Source organism: Larus michahellis, chromosome Z, assembly GCF_964199755.1.
Source record: "Larus michahellis chromosome Z, bLarMic1.1, whole genome shotgun sequence".
NCBI lineage: Eukaryota > Metazoa > Chordata > Aves > Charadriiformes > Laridae > Larus > Larus michahellis.
In genome coordinates, this window is record NC_133930.1 from 68,896,233 (window position 1) to 68,913,429 (window position 17,197).

The 17,197-nt window shown below is 39.5% G+C and overlaps 2 protein-coding genes across 10 annotated transcripts in view; both read right to left on the minus strand.

Annotated features, from left to right (window-relative positions):
• The window catches only part of TNFAIP8 (TNF alpha induced protein 8), a 64,872-nt gene extending 61,840 nt beyond the window's left edge, over positions 1-3,032 (minus strand). Inside the window, exon 1 of the mRNA XM_074570694.1 lies at positions 2,907-3,032. Coding sequence (XP_074426795.1) covers position 2,907 — 1 coding nt within the window. The 5' untranslated portion in view covers positions 2,908-3,032. The remainder of the gene's footprint in view (positions 1-2,906) is intronic.
• A 1,978-nt stretch (positions 3,033-5,010) lies between these two features.
• DMXL1 (Dmx like 1) overlaps positions 5,011-17,197 on the minus strand; it is an 84,094-nt gene continuing 71,907 nt past the window's right edge. For 5 of the 9 annotated variants that reach the window (XM_074568838.1, XM_074568843.1, XM_074568839.1 and 2 more), the window contains 8 exons: positions 13,309-13,359; positions 12,972-13,032; positions 12,287-12,414; positions 12,083-12,175; positions 11,519-11,610; positions 10,519-10,571; positions 8,044-8,261; positions 5,011-7,644 (listed from right to left, as the gene is read on the minus strand). In XM_074568838.1, coding sequence (XP_074424939.1) covers positions 7,420-7,644; positions 8,044-8,261; positions 10,519-10,571; positions 11,519-11,610; positions 12,083-12,175; positions 12,287-12,414; positions 12,972-13,032; positions 13,309-13,359 — 921 coding nt within the window. In that variant the 3' untranslated portion in view covers positions 5,011-7,419. The remainder of the gene's footprint in view (positions 7,645-8,043; positions 8,262-10,518; positions 10,572-11,518; positions 11,611-12,082; positions 12,176-12,286; positions 12,415-12,971; positions 13,033-13,308; positions 13,360-17,197) is intronic. The other 4 variants (XM_074568844.1, XM_074568842.1, XM_074568841.1 and 1 more) reach the window with 1 other exon arrangement.

Sequence of the window (17,197 nt, forward strand, 5' to 3'; positions counted from 1 at the left end):
GTAAAAACTATGGAAAACATACTACCAACCATTTAGATTAAGCAGGTAATTTAAGCGGATATATCCAATGCTAAGATCATGACAAATATCACTTGGTAACTTTTTTTTTCCTTTTTATCTTTTTACTGTTCATGTATAAGAATTAATAAAAAAAAAGAAAAAAGGGAAATTCTAGGCCAAAATCTCTATTAAGAGGTAAACTCAAGAGTGAACATCTGCAAACTGGAAGAATGCTCATGATAAAGATGTAACTTCTCTCGAACCAGATACTATTTACATACCATACTTTGTTATTTGTATAAAAATAATCTGCAGGGATGCATTATCTGCTTCAAAGGTTATTAGGCATTTTACTGTCCATCACGTGGAGGACTCGTCTTCATGTTCTGAAATAAGAAGTTGACCAAGGTTGAGATTCTCAACCATTTGATGATCTCCTCAGACATTTTAAGCAACCATTATTATTCTTTACCTAGCAGCGAGTATTTAAAGAAAACTCAAAATAGTCAAATTAAGCCACAAAGTACACTGAAATCTAGGTTTAGTCAGACTAGGCTAGTTATTATTTAACGGAAATGAGCAGCTTCCTGTTGTTTAGGGCAAACAGCAAGCTACTTCCATTTCAAGCCTGAGCGTTTTGTGCTTCTGCAAAGATCTGCACCATAAGTTTTGTTTTGATAATATTCCACATGAAATTTGCTTCCAGGTTACATAAAAATAAGCATGTAAATGTACTAGAACATTTAATTCCTTCTTCCTGCTTCTAAGCATCTTCCAAGTTCACCAAGTTTTGTCTTCTAAATAAAGGTCTTGGACCTCCTTCCACTGCAAAACTCTTCCTCTCTGGACTTTTATTTTTTTCTACCAATTCCTGTTTAAAGTGTCAGCAAACTTTTGGGTGATCTATTTCACAGACAGCAGATGATTCCCACCTCTTAGAAAATAGACTTCTGGGATGGAGCAGTGAGGAACATCCAAACACCTTCTCCTAATGCTCGAGTAGCTGATTCCCTTGAGGATGTTTTTTCTCCTCCTCATTATAATTTTTTAAATGAGGAGAAGGTAAAAACGTATCACGTTCATGTAACATGGAATACATGGATCATGTCCTTCTTTGAGGTCTGCAAACAGGCAATGTTACATTTTTGCACTATTAATACATGGCAACGATATAAGGAACACGATGAGGAAGGGAGTGCATTCAGCCTGATTTCAAGTTGTAATAGCTCAGACTTGCACTGTCTCCAAAGTTTACTAAAATGCTCGTTAATCACTGCAAAGTAGGAATAATAATCAGAAACTTCTACCATAACGAAATAAACATTCCCACCAAAAGCCATTAAATGGAAGAGTTAATAAGCAATACACAGCGTTAGTGGTTTTTCCCATGCTTTTAAACAACATCCATCTAAATCTAACGTGCTTCCCACCTCGGGAACAGGAATGGTGTGGGGGATCAGGGCTCCATCTAGGCTTTACAGACAGGGCACAACCCTGTGCTGCCGCTGCCATACTGGCCTCAGCTCTGCCAGCGAAGAACCGTGACTCCGGATCCCACAGCGATGCCCACAAGTGATCAGGTTCCGACCAGCGACGCTTTTCAGACCCGACCTCTGGTCTGCGGCAACCGAAAGGCTAGTCTGCTGCAGCAAGGGCTGCAAGCGCTCGGCTCTGCTACCAGCACTCTTTCAGAGCAGGTTTCCTATTTGGAGCCGACAAGAGATAAGCAGCGCTGGCAGCAGCCAGCCCAGCCAGTGAGTGCGACCAGCAGCTTCTCGTCCGCTCGGAGACTCTTCTCTCTGCTCGGAGGAGTTCTGGCCGGGCAGTTTGTAACGCGAGTAGTTTCACTGGCCTGTTACATGAAATTAATTGGCAAAGGAGCATAACCAAAGCCAGACACGTGCAGAGCCAAACACCATGCGGACAGTGTCTTGCTTTGCCAGTGCACGTGTGCGGTCAAGTGAGATTGAGAACGTGCATCTCTAGAGACACGCAGACCTCCAGCACGGACGGCCTGACCATCCAGGTTTCCAGCAAGGACAAGCCCACTCTGCACTGTCGTCTCTCCTATTTAATTAGCAGTATGCAAATAAGGCACAAACTAATTTGACTGGCAGCACTTTTGCTCGCAGTATTTTCAAAACCAAACTCGCCTATCTCTGGGAAGTTTTGTCTTTCACCAGCAGCATTTAGCTGCCTAACCACACGTGTTGGGTGCCTCAAGAGCTACAGATTCGCTTTGAGCGTGCTCAAGCACACCCCGACGAGGGGGATGGCCCTCTCCCTCCGCCCCGGCGGAAAGCAGAAATACTTCTGGGGAAAGGAAAAAAAAAAAAAGGCAGAAAACTGCCCCGCCGCCCGGGAAGCGCGGCGGAGAGAGGGCAGGCAGTCGGGCGTCCCCGAGCGGAAGCCCACCGACAGCGTTCACCCAAATACTTTTCTTTTTGCGTGACGAAACTCTCGACGCGAGTGATTTCTGGGCAGTTTCCACCTGGAGAAGCCGCTCCCAGGTGCTGCCGGGGCGGGAGGCGGCGGAGACGCGCCCCGGCCCCGGCCCCTGTCCCGGCCCCGCGGGGGCTTCCCGAGTTCCTCCCAGGCCCCCGCACTTCGCCCCCCCTGCTGAAACCCGAGTAACTCCGTGGCGGCGCTGGGAGCCCAGCTCTGCTTCCCCTCGCCGCCCCGCCACCTGCAGCCGCCGGGCCCCCCTCCCGGCCGCTCCCCTCAGCGGGGAGACCGCCAGGGCCCGGCCCGCCCTGCCGCTGAGGCGCCGCCGGGTGCGGGCCCTCCCGAACCGCGGCGGGGCTGCTGCCCTCGCCCGCTCCTTCCGCGGCGGGGAGAAGGTTAGAAGGGCCTGCCGGGCGGCGGCGGGAGCGGGACCCCCGCGGCGAGGAGCCGGCAGCACTTACTGTGTAGGCGCGGGGCGGGGGCGGCGGCGCCTCCTCGGGGCTGGCGGCGGGAGCGGCGGGAGCGGCGCGGGCGAGGCGGTGCGGGCGCGGCGGAGGCAACCCCGGCTCCCCCCGGGCCGCGGGGCGGGGCGGGGCGCGGCGACGGCGGGCGGGAGAGGGGCGGCTCTGCCCGCCGCCGCTCGCGCCGGGGCGGGAAGGCCGGGCAACCCTCGGCCGCCGTTAGTCCCGCACCGGCAGCTGGCGGGCGGCCGCGCGGTCAGTGTCCGCCCGCTCGGAGAGCGAACACCAGGTGGAGAAGGGGGGGGTTAAACACGCACAGCCCCGGTGCGGGAAGCTGGAGTCCTGCTCTTCTTTGCGTCTTTTCCGGCTGTGCTACCGACGGAGGAGTTACAGTTATTGCGAGGGTAAGCCCCCAAACCCCCTCTTCTTTCGCTCTACCGAGATGTATATGAAGTATTTTTTTTGTTATTATTATTTTTAATTTTGGCAGCACCTTGCTGCCTAGAGTAGAACTAGAGCATCGGTCTGTCTCTTCCCGGGGTGGGAAAACTGCAGAGGTGGAGTTCCCCGGGGCCTTCGCGGGCTGTAAAGTTTAAACGAAACAGGCAAAGGCTTAAAAAAGTTGGTTGTGGAAGAAATGACAGAAAGCACCATCACCACCACAGCCCCATTACACTGAGAAATTACTTAGAACTGATTACAACTGATAGTTATGCATTGAATTAAAAACAAACAAAAAACCTCACAACCCACTCCCCCAAACTCCCCAAAGCCCCCAAACAAAACCAGAAAACGACATTCCCCCCCCCAAAAAAAAAACTACCAAAACCACCCAAAAGAACACAAACCAACCCCAAAAACAACACACACGCACACACAAACCAACCCCAAACATAAAAAAGCTAATACAAGGAAAGACTAAAGCATGAAAAGCTAAGGCATTACAAAAGAAAAAAAAAAGACGGGAAAGGAGAAAGATCAAAATCATGCATATTTTAGAGCTAGAAATGGGGAGGAATAAGAAACACCAAGAAACTTGCTAAATCGATATCTTTATTTTATAGAAAGTAGTTTGATCAGTGTGCTGACCCTGCCATTAGAGGTGGTTTTCCTATTTTTAGTAAAAATAAACATCTGAAAAAATTACCTTGGAGAACATACTGTCTCCAAGCTTATTTCCTTTTAATCACTGTTGCTTTTTTCATACCTATTGCAACTACACTAACACGAGGAGCTCTTAAGAGGAAGGGAGTGGTACCTAATGCACGACCTCTCAACAGTTTATTTCCTGTAACTGGTAGCAAGGTTCCTAAAATGCAGTAAAACATGTGTAAGCTCACCTTGTGCCACAGCAGCATGGTACAAAATCTGACATCTACTCCACTCTCCATCCTTCTCCACCAACATCCTGCAATATCAGCTGTCAGCTGAGAATTTTCTGGTTAAAAGTCACAGAGCAGGCCAGTTTAAGTACCCAGATGGCCAGAGTTTTAACTCTCACAAGTTACTAAAGTAATAGCAAAAAACTTGGATCACGGATCTGTTTGAGGTAACTGAATCAATGAGCAACACAAGAATGACACACTCCGATTGCATTATGTATTGCTACGTAGACAAACACAAGTCACAGCTGCTAGTCTATGATATTTAAAAGGGACATTATCAACTACAAGCTAAGTAGTTTTGTCTGGACATGGAGTTATCATTGATTAGGCACCCGTAAATGCAAATTTTAAGTTCAATTTGTGCAGATGGCTACTTCAAGCCCAAAACCCTGTGTAGCCGCTATTACCCTTCTGTTTGAGTTAACTTGCACAGCAACAGGGAGAAAGCATTAATTGCTGAAGGACAAAAGTCAGTGGAAGTTGTTAAAGGCAACAGATGCAAAAGTTTTGAGTTCAGTTTTTCCCCAATGACTAAATTTTAAGTTGAGAGTGTCCCTTTAAAAGTTTCAGATACAACAGAAGTGAACTCATTCTGATTCCACCATTACAAGCAAGCTACTGATAATTTGACTTACAATAATTGTTAAACATCAATGAACATTACACAAGCAAACAACTGATTTGTAAGTGAAGTAGCAGCAACATGGAATTCTAGAAGGTTGAGTTTCTGCAGGATTTATTGGAAAGATTATGAAGGTGTGGCAAATACACTGTGATTTTACATAATTTAGTTTTGAGAGTAGCTTATGATAACTATAAACATTATTGAAAATGCCTGCTCACAGTCAGTACTTTTCTGGTATAAGCATAAGTTTGCCAGGATTATTTATAGTGCAGCTCTACTCAGAAAAATGACAATGTTGTATGTCTTGGCAAATTACATACAAAATCTGCTCCGTTTGCAGATGGTAAGACAGCTTTTTTGTGATTGCCAGTACAATAAACTGATCTTGAAATATTAAAGCTAATGAGATACAAATATTTAAGGACAAAACACCAACGACATCATTACATAATCTTCAATGATTTTTGCACATTTTCCTTTTCTGAATGTAACTTGGTTAGTTCAGTGGGCACATAAAACTAATGCATGTATATAAGCAGCTACACAAAGTCAGGGTTTCAGTTGATTCTCAAGGAGTGTGCTACTGTTAACTCCACTGTTTTCCTTCTTTCATAAGAACAAGGAATATTAGAAACTCAGTCACTGAGTCACTGACATACACATTGGGCAAGTCTGTTTTGTAAGGTGGTGTCACTTTCAGTCAGTCACTTTTCTGGTCCATCACTGTACTTAAACTGTTTTGATATCAATTTTGATTTCAGTCTTTAAGTGTTGTGGAAGAACAATTACAATTGAATCACTGAACAGCTGTACCAGTTTGAAATGCTGTCACATGTTTCTTCATGGCAAAATATTCACATTCTTTTTATTGCACAATTTGAAAATTCAGGTTCTGTGCATAAAAACCTTCATAGTGTTTGCACTGCAACTTGCGAAACATACATTTAAAATGACCTTAATACATTTTACAAAATCTTTTTAAACAATTTTATATTCTTAAGATAAAAGCATCCTGAGAATGTTACAAAGTTCATTTTACGAGCCCTTCATTTCTGCTATGCTTTATTTATCCCCATAGTTCCTAATTTAACAAGTTTATTTTACAGTTAATATCTTGGTGCTATATTTCACAAAATATCTTTTAGCAAAAAGTACACCATTGGCATTCAAGTAATCCAGCCTCACATCTAATTTACAAATTAAACCTCTGTCAAGCTCTCAAGTCAGGAAAAGTAAATGAAAATACTTACAGAAACAGTTTTTAGCTGACTAAAAAAAAGCAAATGTAAAGGCTTTGTGCATTAATAATTTGGTCAAACACTTAAGTTATGCTGTTTAATATTTTGGCAAAAAAAAATAATAATCCATCTATCCTTCTCAAATTTTTTTTTTTTCATTTTACACCAGATGTAAACATACCGTACCAAGACTGACAGTGTTAAAGTACTTTGCTGTTGAACTTTTTTCCTTTTTTAAAGTACTTAGGAAAAGACGACAAACAAGAACGTAAGTGCTAAGAATGATCTGAGTGTCTTTGGGCTAAATAAAAGTCTTACTGGAAAAAATGTAAAAATAAATTAGTTTTTTTTTCCTCTACAGACATGTAAATAAATACTCTTTGAAGAAATTCTAGTGCCATAACCTAAAGCAGTATCTTCCTGTATCTTTTTGACCAAGACTAAAGCTTCACACATAATCTTGACTATGTTACTAGGAAGATATCCATTATTAATATTTACATATTTTTGTAAAGGGAGTGTTCAGGGTTAAAAATATATTTCTTTTCAAAAGGTAAGCCTGCCATCCTGATGGCAGGGATTCAAGCTATAGAACAGAAGACAAGTTACAGAGCATCCTTCAGTCTCTTATACCCTAGATCAGAGGAAGAAGATCAGGCAAGTTAGAGAGGTAAACAGCCTGGATTCCAGGAATGGAGACCGAGAGTGGCTCATTACATGAATGCCTGCATGGCCAGGAGTACCTACTCATACAGGCTTTGTTTCTCTTCTACATATAGGTATAAATTTTTATTGTCAGCTGACTAAAGAAGTTGAGAAGAGAGACAGTTACGGTTGCCACAGTGAGAGAGTAACATTATCTAAGGTTTCCATCTGGACAGACCTGCTCTTACAAGGCGGCCAGTGGCTGAATATAAGCGGAGTCCATGCCCAGATGGAACACTCCAGGTAGGAGTGTAACTACCTCAAAAGGAAGAGTAAACCTCTTCAGCAACATCTTAATAATATTGTAAGTATATAACTGGGAGTCACATATAGCTTTTATTTTAGGCAATGATCAAAATCTGAAGGACCTTCTTAATCTTTAAGGCATCAGTGCATCAGGGACTAAAAGCTCCAGGTAATAAATATAGGGAAAAAAATGAAACAAAAAGCATCTTTGTGGCACAAGCTATTATTGTGTATCTGCTTTGTTGGCTAGTTCCAGGAGAAATCTTTTCAGGGATGGCAGAAGGGGAATGTTATACACTGTTCTGAGAAAAATACTAGATCATAAATTTCACATCATTTTTTAACACATCATTTAAAGGGCTGAATCTATCGGGTAAGATTCTCATCTTTACTGTTCCATCAGCACCACAAGAGAAGATGTGATTTGCTGGTCCTGTCTCAATTTGCATGACTCCCGTCCCAATATTTCTGAAGAGAGACTGTCGAGCATGCTCATTGATGAAAGTGTGAAGAAGATTAAATGTAGACAGACTCCATACCTGAAAAAGCATCAAAACGTCAGTGTCTTATAAAGATAATTATCATGATCTTGAAATCCACTGGTAATGAGTCATGGCAAAATCGGACTACATTTTGCATTCATTTTTCTGACACTAACTATAAAAGAAGAGACATGAAGCAATCTGTAATGACACAGTTATAGAATATTAATTTTCTATAATAAGGACTATATAAGGGGACTAAGGTAAGATTACTAAAAGGAGGACTGCAAGGTAAGACTAACATTTCATAATTAAATTAGTAAATGTGAAAGTCAGGGTTGAGAACAAACGTACAACATGTAACGTATCTGATTATTCCACACCTATGCAAGATTCTTTTTGAATTTAGACATCATCACCATCTTCATCTCTGTTCTCCCTCCCCCTCATTAATACCTTTATGTTGCCTTCAGCAGATCCTGTGACAAAATACTCCTCTGTAGGATCAACAGCAATTGCTTTGACTGGAGAATCATGACTCTGGAGTAACTGTTGCTGCTGTTTTTGGCGAAGATCAATTATGCATGTAAAGCCTTTTCTGCCTCCAGATATTAACAGCTGATGTTTTGGAGCATATGCTAGCACAGTTGCTCCGCTGTCGTGACAGATAAAAGCTGAAAGCCCAAGCAAAATAATTTAAATAAACATACAGTACTAACTTCAATTTCATGATACTATCTTTAATTTTCCATCAACCTGTAATGGTTCAAGATGCTAGCAACAGTGAGTTTGATGCTGCAATCCAATTGACCATAAATCCATTTGTTGCAGTACCATACGTATGTAAGCCCAGGTTCACATCAGACATCCTGAAGTTGCAGTATACTCAAATTAAGCAGTTACTATCTGTATGAAAAAAAAAAAATTATATCCTTCTTTCTGTCCCTGGGTAACCACGAACTATTAGGCCCTTACCAGAAACAGATTCCATTCAAACTCTCTGATGCTTGCTATTTTAAGGCATAAGTTTCCCATAAGAAATGTCCAAATTACTTGCCCAAATATCTTGTAAGTCTCCACTGGTTATTTTACTTTTAATTTGCTGCTTTTCACTTTTGTTTGGATATGTCTACTCCCCAAAATGAGTGGAGGAAGTGAATGAAGGCTACAATTATCAGAAGCTAGCTCAGTATGTTTGAGAACAGACACTATGTATCCTAACATGCAGTCTGTATTATATTGTACTTGTGGTTCAAAGGGTTCTCTAAATCTATGTTTAGAAATTCCACGTCTCACACATACAGTTAAGCATTCACCGCACTTCAATTATAAGGAGTTCACAACTCCTCTCTCAAAGCCTAATTTTGTATTTCAGACATTGAAATGTATTTCTTTTCTACCACAACAAAATATTAGTAATAAAATTAATGAAACCCTGGCTAAATATTTATTATATCTCAAAAAAGTACTTATAGGAATAATTCTTCTAGAGCATTTTTGCAATTCAGTGTGTAAATATCAATACACACACAGAGAGAAAGCAATTAAAACATCCTACAGTATCTGGCATAATACATGGAATAAAGATGTCACAGAACTGGACAATCTTTGAAAGCAAAAATGCACTACTTTACAAATATAGCAGTAAGTTCAGCTTTTAGTTCAACTCTGAAAATTACTGTATAATTATGAGATCTTATTTGTACATCTGCATGCTCAGTATATTCATAAAAAATCAATTAGTATTTTCTAGAAATTTTGGTGTGTTTAATCAAATACATACCTTCAGAGAAATATTTTATAATCATGGTTTCTCCGAGGGCAGCATTTTCATGGATGCAATTAAATACTTTCACATGCTTTCATAAAAAGCATGTCCTCTCATATTCTCCAAATAGATAATGTACATGTAAGTACCCAACACTATCTCTGTAGTACCATTATTTGGCCTAACACTTAAACGATACATTTTGAGTGGACCCTCTCTGATTTATGAGTACAGGCACAGCCATAGGAACCTTGAATTGAAGGGGTGTGGATGGATATCCTGCATATCTCATAACTGTGCTAAAAACTGTAGTTTTGACAGTATTATAGCTATTGTCTTCTCAACATGCTAGTCACTACAAGCAGAAGTTGCTCAGAATCTTTTAAAAAGTAACAGAAATTACACACGTCTGGCTGTTAGGAGTTGCACTTGTGGTGCAAAGATATAAGGTATGCAAAGGAAGGTGCTCTGCTCTGGTGAGATCCCACCTGGAGTATTGCATCCAGCTCTGGAGTCCTCAGCACAAGAAGGACATGGACCTGTTATGCTGTGAGGACAGGCTGAGAGAGTTGGGGTTGTTCAGCCTGGAGAAGAGAAGGCTCCAGGGAGACCTTATAGCAGCCTTCCAGTACCTAAAGGGGGGCTACAGGAAGGATGGGGAGGGACTCTATCAGGGAGTGCAACGATAGGACACGGGGTAATGGCCTCAAACTGAAAGCGGGTAGATTTAGATTGGATATCAGGAAGAAATTCTTTACTGTGAGGGGGGTGAGGCACTGGAACAGGTTGCCCAGAGAAGCTATGGATGCCCCATCCCTGGAAGTGTTCAAGGCCAGGCTGGATGGGGCTTGGAGCAGCCTGGTCTAGTGGGAGGTGTCCCTGCCCAGGGCAGGGGGGTTGCAACTAGGTGATCTTTAAGGTCCCTTCCAACCCGAACCATTCTGCAATTCTATGTCCATGAAACCAATCATTTATATATAGCACTAAATCATCTCTTGATGTTCTTTTTCAATATTGCTTTTCGTGCACTCACACAGGACAGTGAAAGATATTGTCCTGCTAATATTAAAATTACTTCCCACAATTACTTTTGCATAAAGACAGACATACACATATATATTTTTTACTCTGACCAAATATTTTACTGGTTATATTTTACTCACCATGTACCAAGCTATTTGCAGGTGAAACCAAGGTGTCCCAAAGACAAATATTTCTGTAGAAAAAAAAAATTAATTCAGCAAGAAATGTTCTAAAGTATTTTGAACACTTGAAAAGTCATCTGAACCTTAAAAAGATTGTTTCAGGCATAAAAGCACTGTAAACAGACTTTCAATGATTACTTTTGAGCAGATGCCAAATTACTTTCATAGTTACACATATACTGCAAGAACATGCCCTCTACACAATCATTCTGCAATGGTTATTCTCATAAAGGATTCATATTGAGATTACAATCTATCTTTTGTAGTTGAATTCTCGTGAATGTTACCAGTTTCTGATATTTCTTGATCAAAACTTACTTAAGAAAGTAAGTGTGAAATAAACAGCTATGTACAACTCCCTACATCTATAAAAATAACTTAAGATAGGCTCATATGAATAGAATGGAACAAAACAGAACAGCTCAGTTGGAAGGGATCTACAATGATCATCTACTCCAACTGCCTGACCCCTTCAGAGCTGACCAGAAGTTAAAGCATGTCATTAAGGGCATTGTCCCAATGCCTCAAACACAGACAGGTTTGGGGCATCAACCACCTCTCTAGGAGGCCTGTTCCAGTGTTTGACCACCCTCTCATAAAGAAATGCTTCCTGATATTTAGTCTGAACCTCCCTGGACGCAGCTTTGAACCATTTCCAACACATCCTGTCACTGGATACTGGGGAGAAGAGATCAACACCTCCCTCTGCATTTCCCCTCCTCATGTGGAACATGAACAGAGGATTTGTGCTTCCCTATGGAACCTCCTTCAATACGCACACGAAATTTAGCTGCACACGTTGTTTCTCTCCACCTTCCACAAGGAAGGAAAGAAAGCAGAAGTATGCATGTTTCTCTTAAACTGCTTAAGAAGAATCATCCAAAAAATGGGATGGGGGAGGGAAAGAGAGCAAACATGGCAACACTTCATTTTTATGCATTATCACAGCAGTTCTTACCTGTTGTCAGAAGACAATCCTGCTGTGGCTATCAAGGATGATGAACTGATGAAAACAAAGTCATTGGCTGTTTTGTTATGACACTGCCAAGTCTGAAAAATTGCAGTTTAGAAATTACTCATTAAAAAAAGCAACAGATTTTGTGTAAGCATGAAGTCCTAAACTTTCTCAAGAAGATGAGCTGTTTCAAAAACAGTTTAAAGAACACAGGATATAAAAGTATGTATATGCCTTCTGATACTCTTAATTTCTCATGGAAATGTCCTTTCCAGGTCTGCATTATTGACAATTAATTAACAATTGACAATTACTGACAACTCTCGAAGAACAGTAAAGTTATTTCAGATCTAATATTGCATTTTCTACTCTCTAAATTAGCAAGCATGATTAGGATTAAAGAACTTGCCTGTCATACGGACCACAGGATGGCAACAATATATTATTAAATCTTGATTAATAGGGGTTATCAGTACAATTCCTGCCCTTTCCTAATTATTCTAAAGGGGGAAGGAAATAAGAGAGCACAACACAAGTTTATTGGAGGAAACTTAGTTTTCAGCTTACCAAATATGGTTTAGGTGAAGTTCCAGTAAGTGGGCAACATTTCCAATTTGTTTGATATAAACTTATATATCCATCAGCATCAACAATTCCAAACTGAAAAAGATATATTAATTGTAAATACATATGTATGTATTACAGAAAAATTAACCACAATTCAGAGAAACTACTTTAAGAAGGTAAGTATAAAAGCATTCTGTCAATTACCTTATTTCCTTGATAATTGAATCTCATTCGAGTTACCCTTGAATTGCCACCAGACCGAAAACATGTGATTTGCTGTGCATGACCCCATTCAAACATTCTTACACTACCATCTTGAGCACCTGTCAGGTCTGCAACAGAAAATATTTACATGATTTTTCACAGGTGGTGTAGCAGTTGAGCAGGAAGTCTTCTAAAAGTTTAAGACATCTCACACCAGCTCATAACATCCTCAAAATAACTAGTGCCACAATATGTGGCATAGTACCTGGCATACTGTAGCAGTAGTAGGTACCACTGGAACTTAAACCCATGCTATACAAGCCTTATTGAACTGTACTCATTATTTAATTGAGAACTGTATTTAGATGGTACTGAAATATGAAGTTATTTACTTGGAGATAATAATGCACCTTCTTCCTACTGACTTTAATCCAAGACACAAATAAAAACAGAAATACAGTACTTTTTCAGTATAAAAAAATATCACCGTTTCTAAAGGCTATGTTACATCCCCCGGTATTTATTTATTTATTTTTAATAAAAACAATTTCAGTAAAATAGGGCTTATAAGCATCTTTTAAAAATATAACAGATTGCTGTGCTAGTACAAAATAGCAGCATAGTAAGAAACATGGCTAATAGGTAAATATATAGTCTTTAGATAACTTTTTAAAATTGAACTTACAATATGGTAATGTTGGATGAGAAGCCATTCTTCTGACGTTATTAATAGCCTTCTTGAGCATCTGTTCAATATGTAACATAGAAAATAATTAAACAATACTACTGAACAAAAAACTTACTGACCTAGAATAATCAGTGATTGCAGGGAGTTGTGTCCTACCAAAATTCCTATTGAAAGCAAGCACTGGGTTTAGAAATTCAGACAGAAGTCATTTTCTTCCAGGACTAGTGTAGACATTAATACTTTCGCAGCTTTATATATCTAGGTAAATAATTAACTTTTTTGCTTCAGAGATATATGGATCCAAATATAAATACTCCTTAGACTGCAGTCTTACCTCTTTTCCTGCCAATTCCTTTCTGATTCCATTAAATTTATTGGCATATTCCTGAATATTGTAAGATAAGCAAGAGAGAGGCAGAAGCATGTAAAGAAAGAGGTAAACAAACTTTAACAGAAGTAAAAAGTAGGAAGGAATATATTTATTTTCAAGTCTAGTTAATGTACTGTCATTGATTGAAAAGTGATTATTTGTGGCCAACAAGAATAAGCTATATACCTAGCAACTGGTAAATAAAAGATTCTTCAAAAGCGTTTATGATTTTGCAAATACTTATCCAATGGATTTCCAGCAGCACTTTTGTTCAGAAACTCCAAACTGTGCTTTGAGCAAAGTACGTTACCAAGAATGCTGTTTTTCCTAGTTGACTAATTCCTAACTGGAAAAAGTTCGAGGTATGAAGAAGACTGGAGATACCAGACAATTAAGATAAAAAACACCACATAATTAAATCGTAAGTCCAACCCACAATACCACAGTTGGAAAGAAATGGTAGGGATTTTTCATCAGGGAAATGCATGTCTCTTCCCCTCTTTTCTTTCTACTAATGTACATCAAAGTTAAGTTTCATTCTTTTATTTCCTTTTAGTTCTCTTCAAGTGCATTTGGCTACTTTGAGGACTCTTTCCTCAGAAAACTGTTGGATTCAGTTTGCTCATGCATGTATTATTTACCTGAACGTTTGAGAGAGAAGAGGGTATAAGCTTATATTCGTGCCAGATGTTAACTTGAAATGATAACACAAACAAAAGTTTGTTGCCAGGACACTCATTTTGACACAGCAGCTTACCACTTAATACGCATCAGTAGCAAGCTGGCACTGACATACTTACATTCAACGTTTAGGTTGGAAAGATATTTAAGATTGAGTCCAACTGTGACTTTCAACTGCTTTAATTTTGTACAGTATTTTGCCACTGCTTTATCACGGAAACAGCAGATAGCAAATCAAGTATTTTAAGAATGTTATTCTCCTCTGTCCTCCAATCGTATATATCAGCATGCCAACTGGAAGAACATATCAGTTAGAAAGTTTTACTTGCTTCATATTACTAAGTGTGATCCAAAGAGTTGAAAAGCAATGTTCTCCAAATTTTCAGTTTGCAAACAAAAAGGAGGAAAAACACTCAGAAGGGAAATAATTGATCATCTTGCTAAAATTTCCTCAGGTTTGGATTAGTGCACTAATTGCAATCCTCTTGATTACATTTTGGAAGCAGATTTAGATCTTTCAATTCTCAAAGCTTTATTATTTGTTGAAGAGAAAGCCTTATGCATCTTGGCTACCCAAGTTTATTTGAAAATACTTTCCTGAAGATAAAAAATAAGATTTTCAAATACATATTTTCCTTTTTTTTTTTCCTGTAAGTACTTAAAATGGCAAGGAAAAAAGCTCAACGGTTTGGTAAAACATTGGTGAATATAACAGTATATACATGATAAGATTTAGGACAAGACAAGAGAGGATGATATTCTTCAAACATTAGTGCATATACTGATCAGTAAATAATTGCAATACTTCGCTCTCTAAACATATAATTTATCTCTATGTGTAAGTGAAAGAAAAATTATTCATGCTCATTCTATGTTTTCACCAAAATGAAGGGCTGTGTTGAATTTTTTAGCTACTAGCTTTTACCCAGAAGTCAATGGAAATCATATTACTTCATTCAACAGATAAGCATGCATCATGATCTCCTGACCCCTACTGGATTATGCTTTGGAAAAATGCATGCTGACAGAAACGTGCCTTTGAAAGAATATGCTAACATGAAACTCTGGTGCAGCATCTCTGATTTAGAAGCCAAGTATCATTACAAAATGCAAACACTACCATTATCAATGTAACTTAAATTTGATACTGCTGGTTTCCCCTTAAACAGTATCTGATGGCTAGAACACCAATTGCTTTGTTGGGCAGTTGAGTGCTTTGGGCCTAATGTACAGTAAGACTGAAGAACTTAAAAGCTTAAAATCTGACCCACAAGTTATTAAACTACTGAATATTGGCGTCAGTGACACTGGTTTGGAAGACAAGCTGCCGAACATTACCCAAGTTTCAAAGCTGACCATACGTACTATTTACTTCAGTGCTTTCTTAGAAAGACCTCCTGTAAGAACTGTGTAAACACACTGTACGGAATGATGTGGTGGTGAGCCTCCCTACTTACCTCATATGAACTGCATAACAGGAAATGGTGAAGAAGAGTAACAAAAAAAAACCTCAGAGCTAGTAAAATGCTAATTGCCCGAGTATCATAAGTCAAGTAGTTTTCCTTGTTGATGGAAGCGAAGCAAAGACAATGAGACCGAAAAGCCAGTAATGGTACAAAACTGTGGACTATATCTACTAAATGGGCTGCAAATTATGGAAAAGCAAAGATGCAACAAGGATCAAAAGCAGTATCTGAAGGAACAAAGTAACAAATAGTAGCAACAGAAATATTTTGGTGAAGCTGGTTTTCCTCCAGATTTGAGCCCTTCCACAGTAACACTATTTTCTCCAGAGAAACCCTATATCTTCCTTTGTTCACTTTGTCCTTCATTCAGTACCTTTGTCTCCCCTCCCTAGTGGGGAGGTGTCGTTGTGTGCTATGGCTGGTTCTCTGCTCTGCCACAGTCAAACACTATGCCAAACAAAATTTAGGTCCAAAGTTTAACAGCAAACACATTCAAAACAAGCATAGCCATATATCTTTACTACATATAAAACAGAAAGTCATGTAAGAATAGTTTACATTAATAGATTATGTAATTGAGAAATACAAAACACACACACACAAATTCTATACATGTGTGTATGTATGTGTGTCTGCGTGTATATATATTTTTTATTTATATACTTATATATACACAAATGGATGTGAGAGGAGAAAGTTGGAAAGTCACTCAAAGAGTACTTGCAGAAGATACCTGATTGTAATACCAGAGCTGCAAAATTGCCAACTAGGATCAGTAGTTCCTAAATAAAAGGGAGAGGTGTACATACTGGCACAATACCCACTTCCATGTGTGGATAACATTATTGTTCTTGTAATGCTCATTCCTTATTTACTCCTCCTAATCATCAAAAATCAACTACAATATAAATTAACGTATGGTTCTTTCACTCTGCCACCACTTATGGCCTTGCTCTGAGCTGTTAAATGCCACAAAGTGCAGCCAAGTCACAATTAATGAATTCAGTTACCCAGGAAAAACTCCACATCTATGTGCGCATAGGCTGAGAGACAGAGGTGTCTTGTACGACTATTTCAGCCCAGTTAAGTAGCTCCATGTAAGCATTTAGCAGCTAACTAATCAGCAGATCTGCATTATTAAAGACCATCTATGCTGCATAGGAACTAAGGTAAGCATGTCAATGGCCAGACTATAATTATAATTTGATCTGAATTAAATCTGAGCTAGTATCTTTTTGCTCAGGGCCAAGCTTCACTCCAGAGACAGAATCTATTTCTAAAAGTAAGAGCTACCCTTGTGCAGGTGTCACCTCTGTGATCAGAAGGATCAATTTGCTCATGTGGACACAGTCACACTTTACTGGGTGTCCCTCCCCAGTGTATTTCAGAAATGCTGAACAGTGACACTGATTATCTCCTCTAAAACAGGATCTTCAGAAGTGAGATATTTAATAATGATACTAAGCAGAGTTATGGCAAAACTGTGCGGCACTTCAAAGAAGACAGAGTTGACAACAGCTTTAGAGATAAACAGTGATACACCAGTGTGACAGTAGTTCAAACTATGCATGACATTTGTAGTTGATCCTATTTCTGCAGTACTGCCACCCTGATTTTTCTTATGAAACCAAGATTTTCCCAAGTTTAAGTTGCTCAGTTTCCAGAGTTTAACTAAATTTATTTAAAGCCTCTGTCCTGCCAATGAA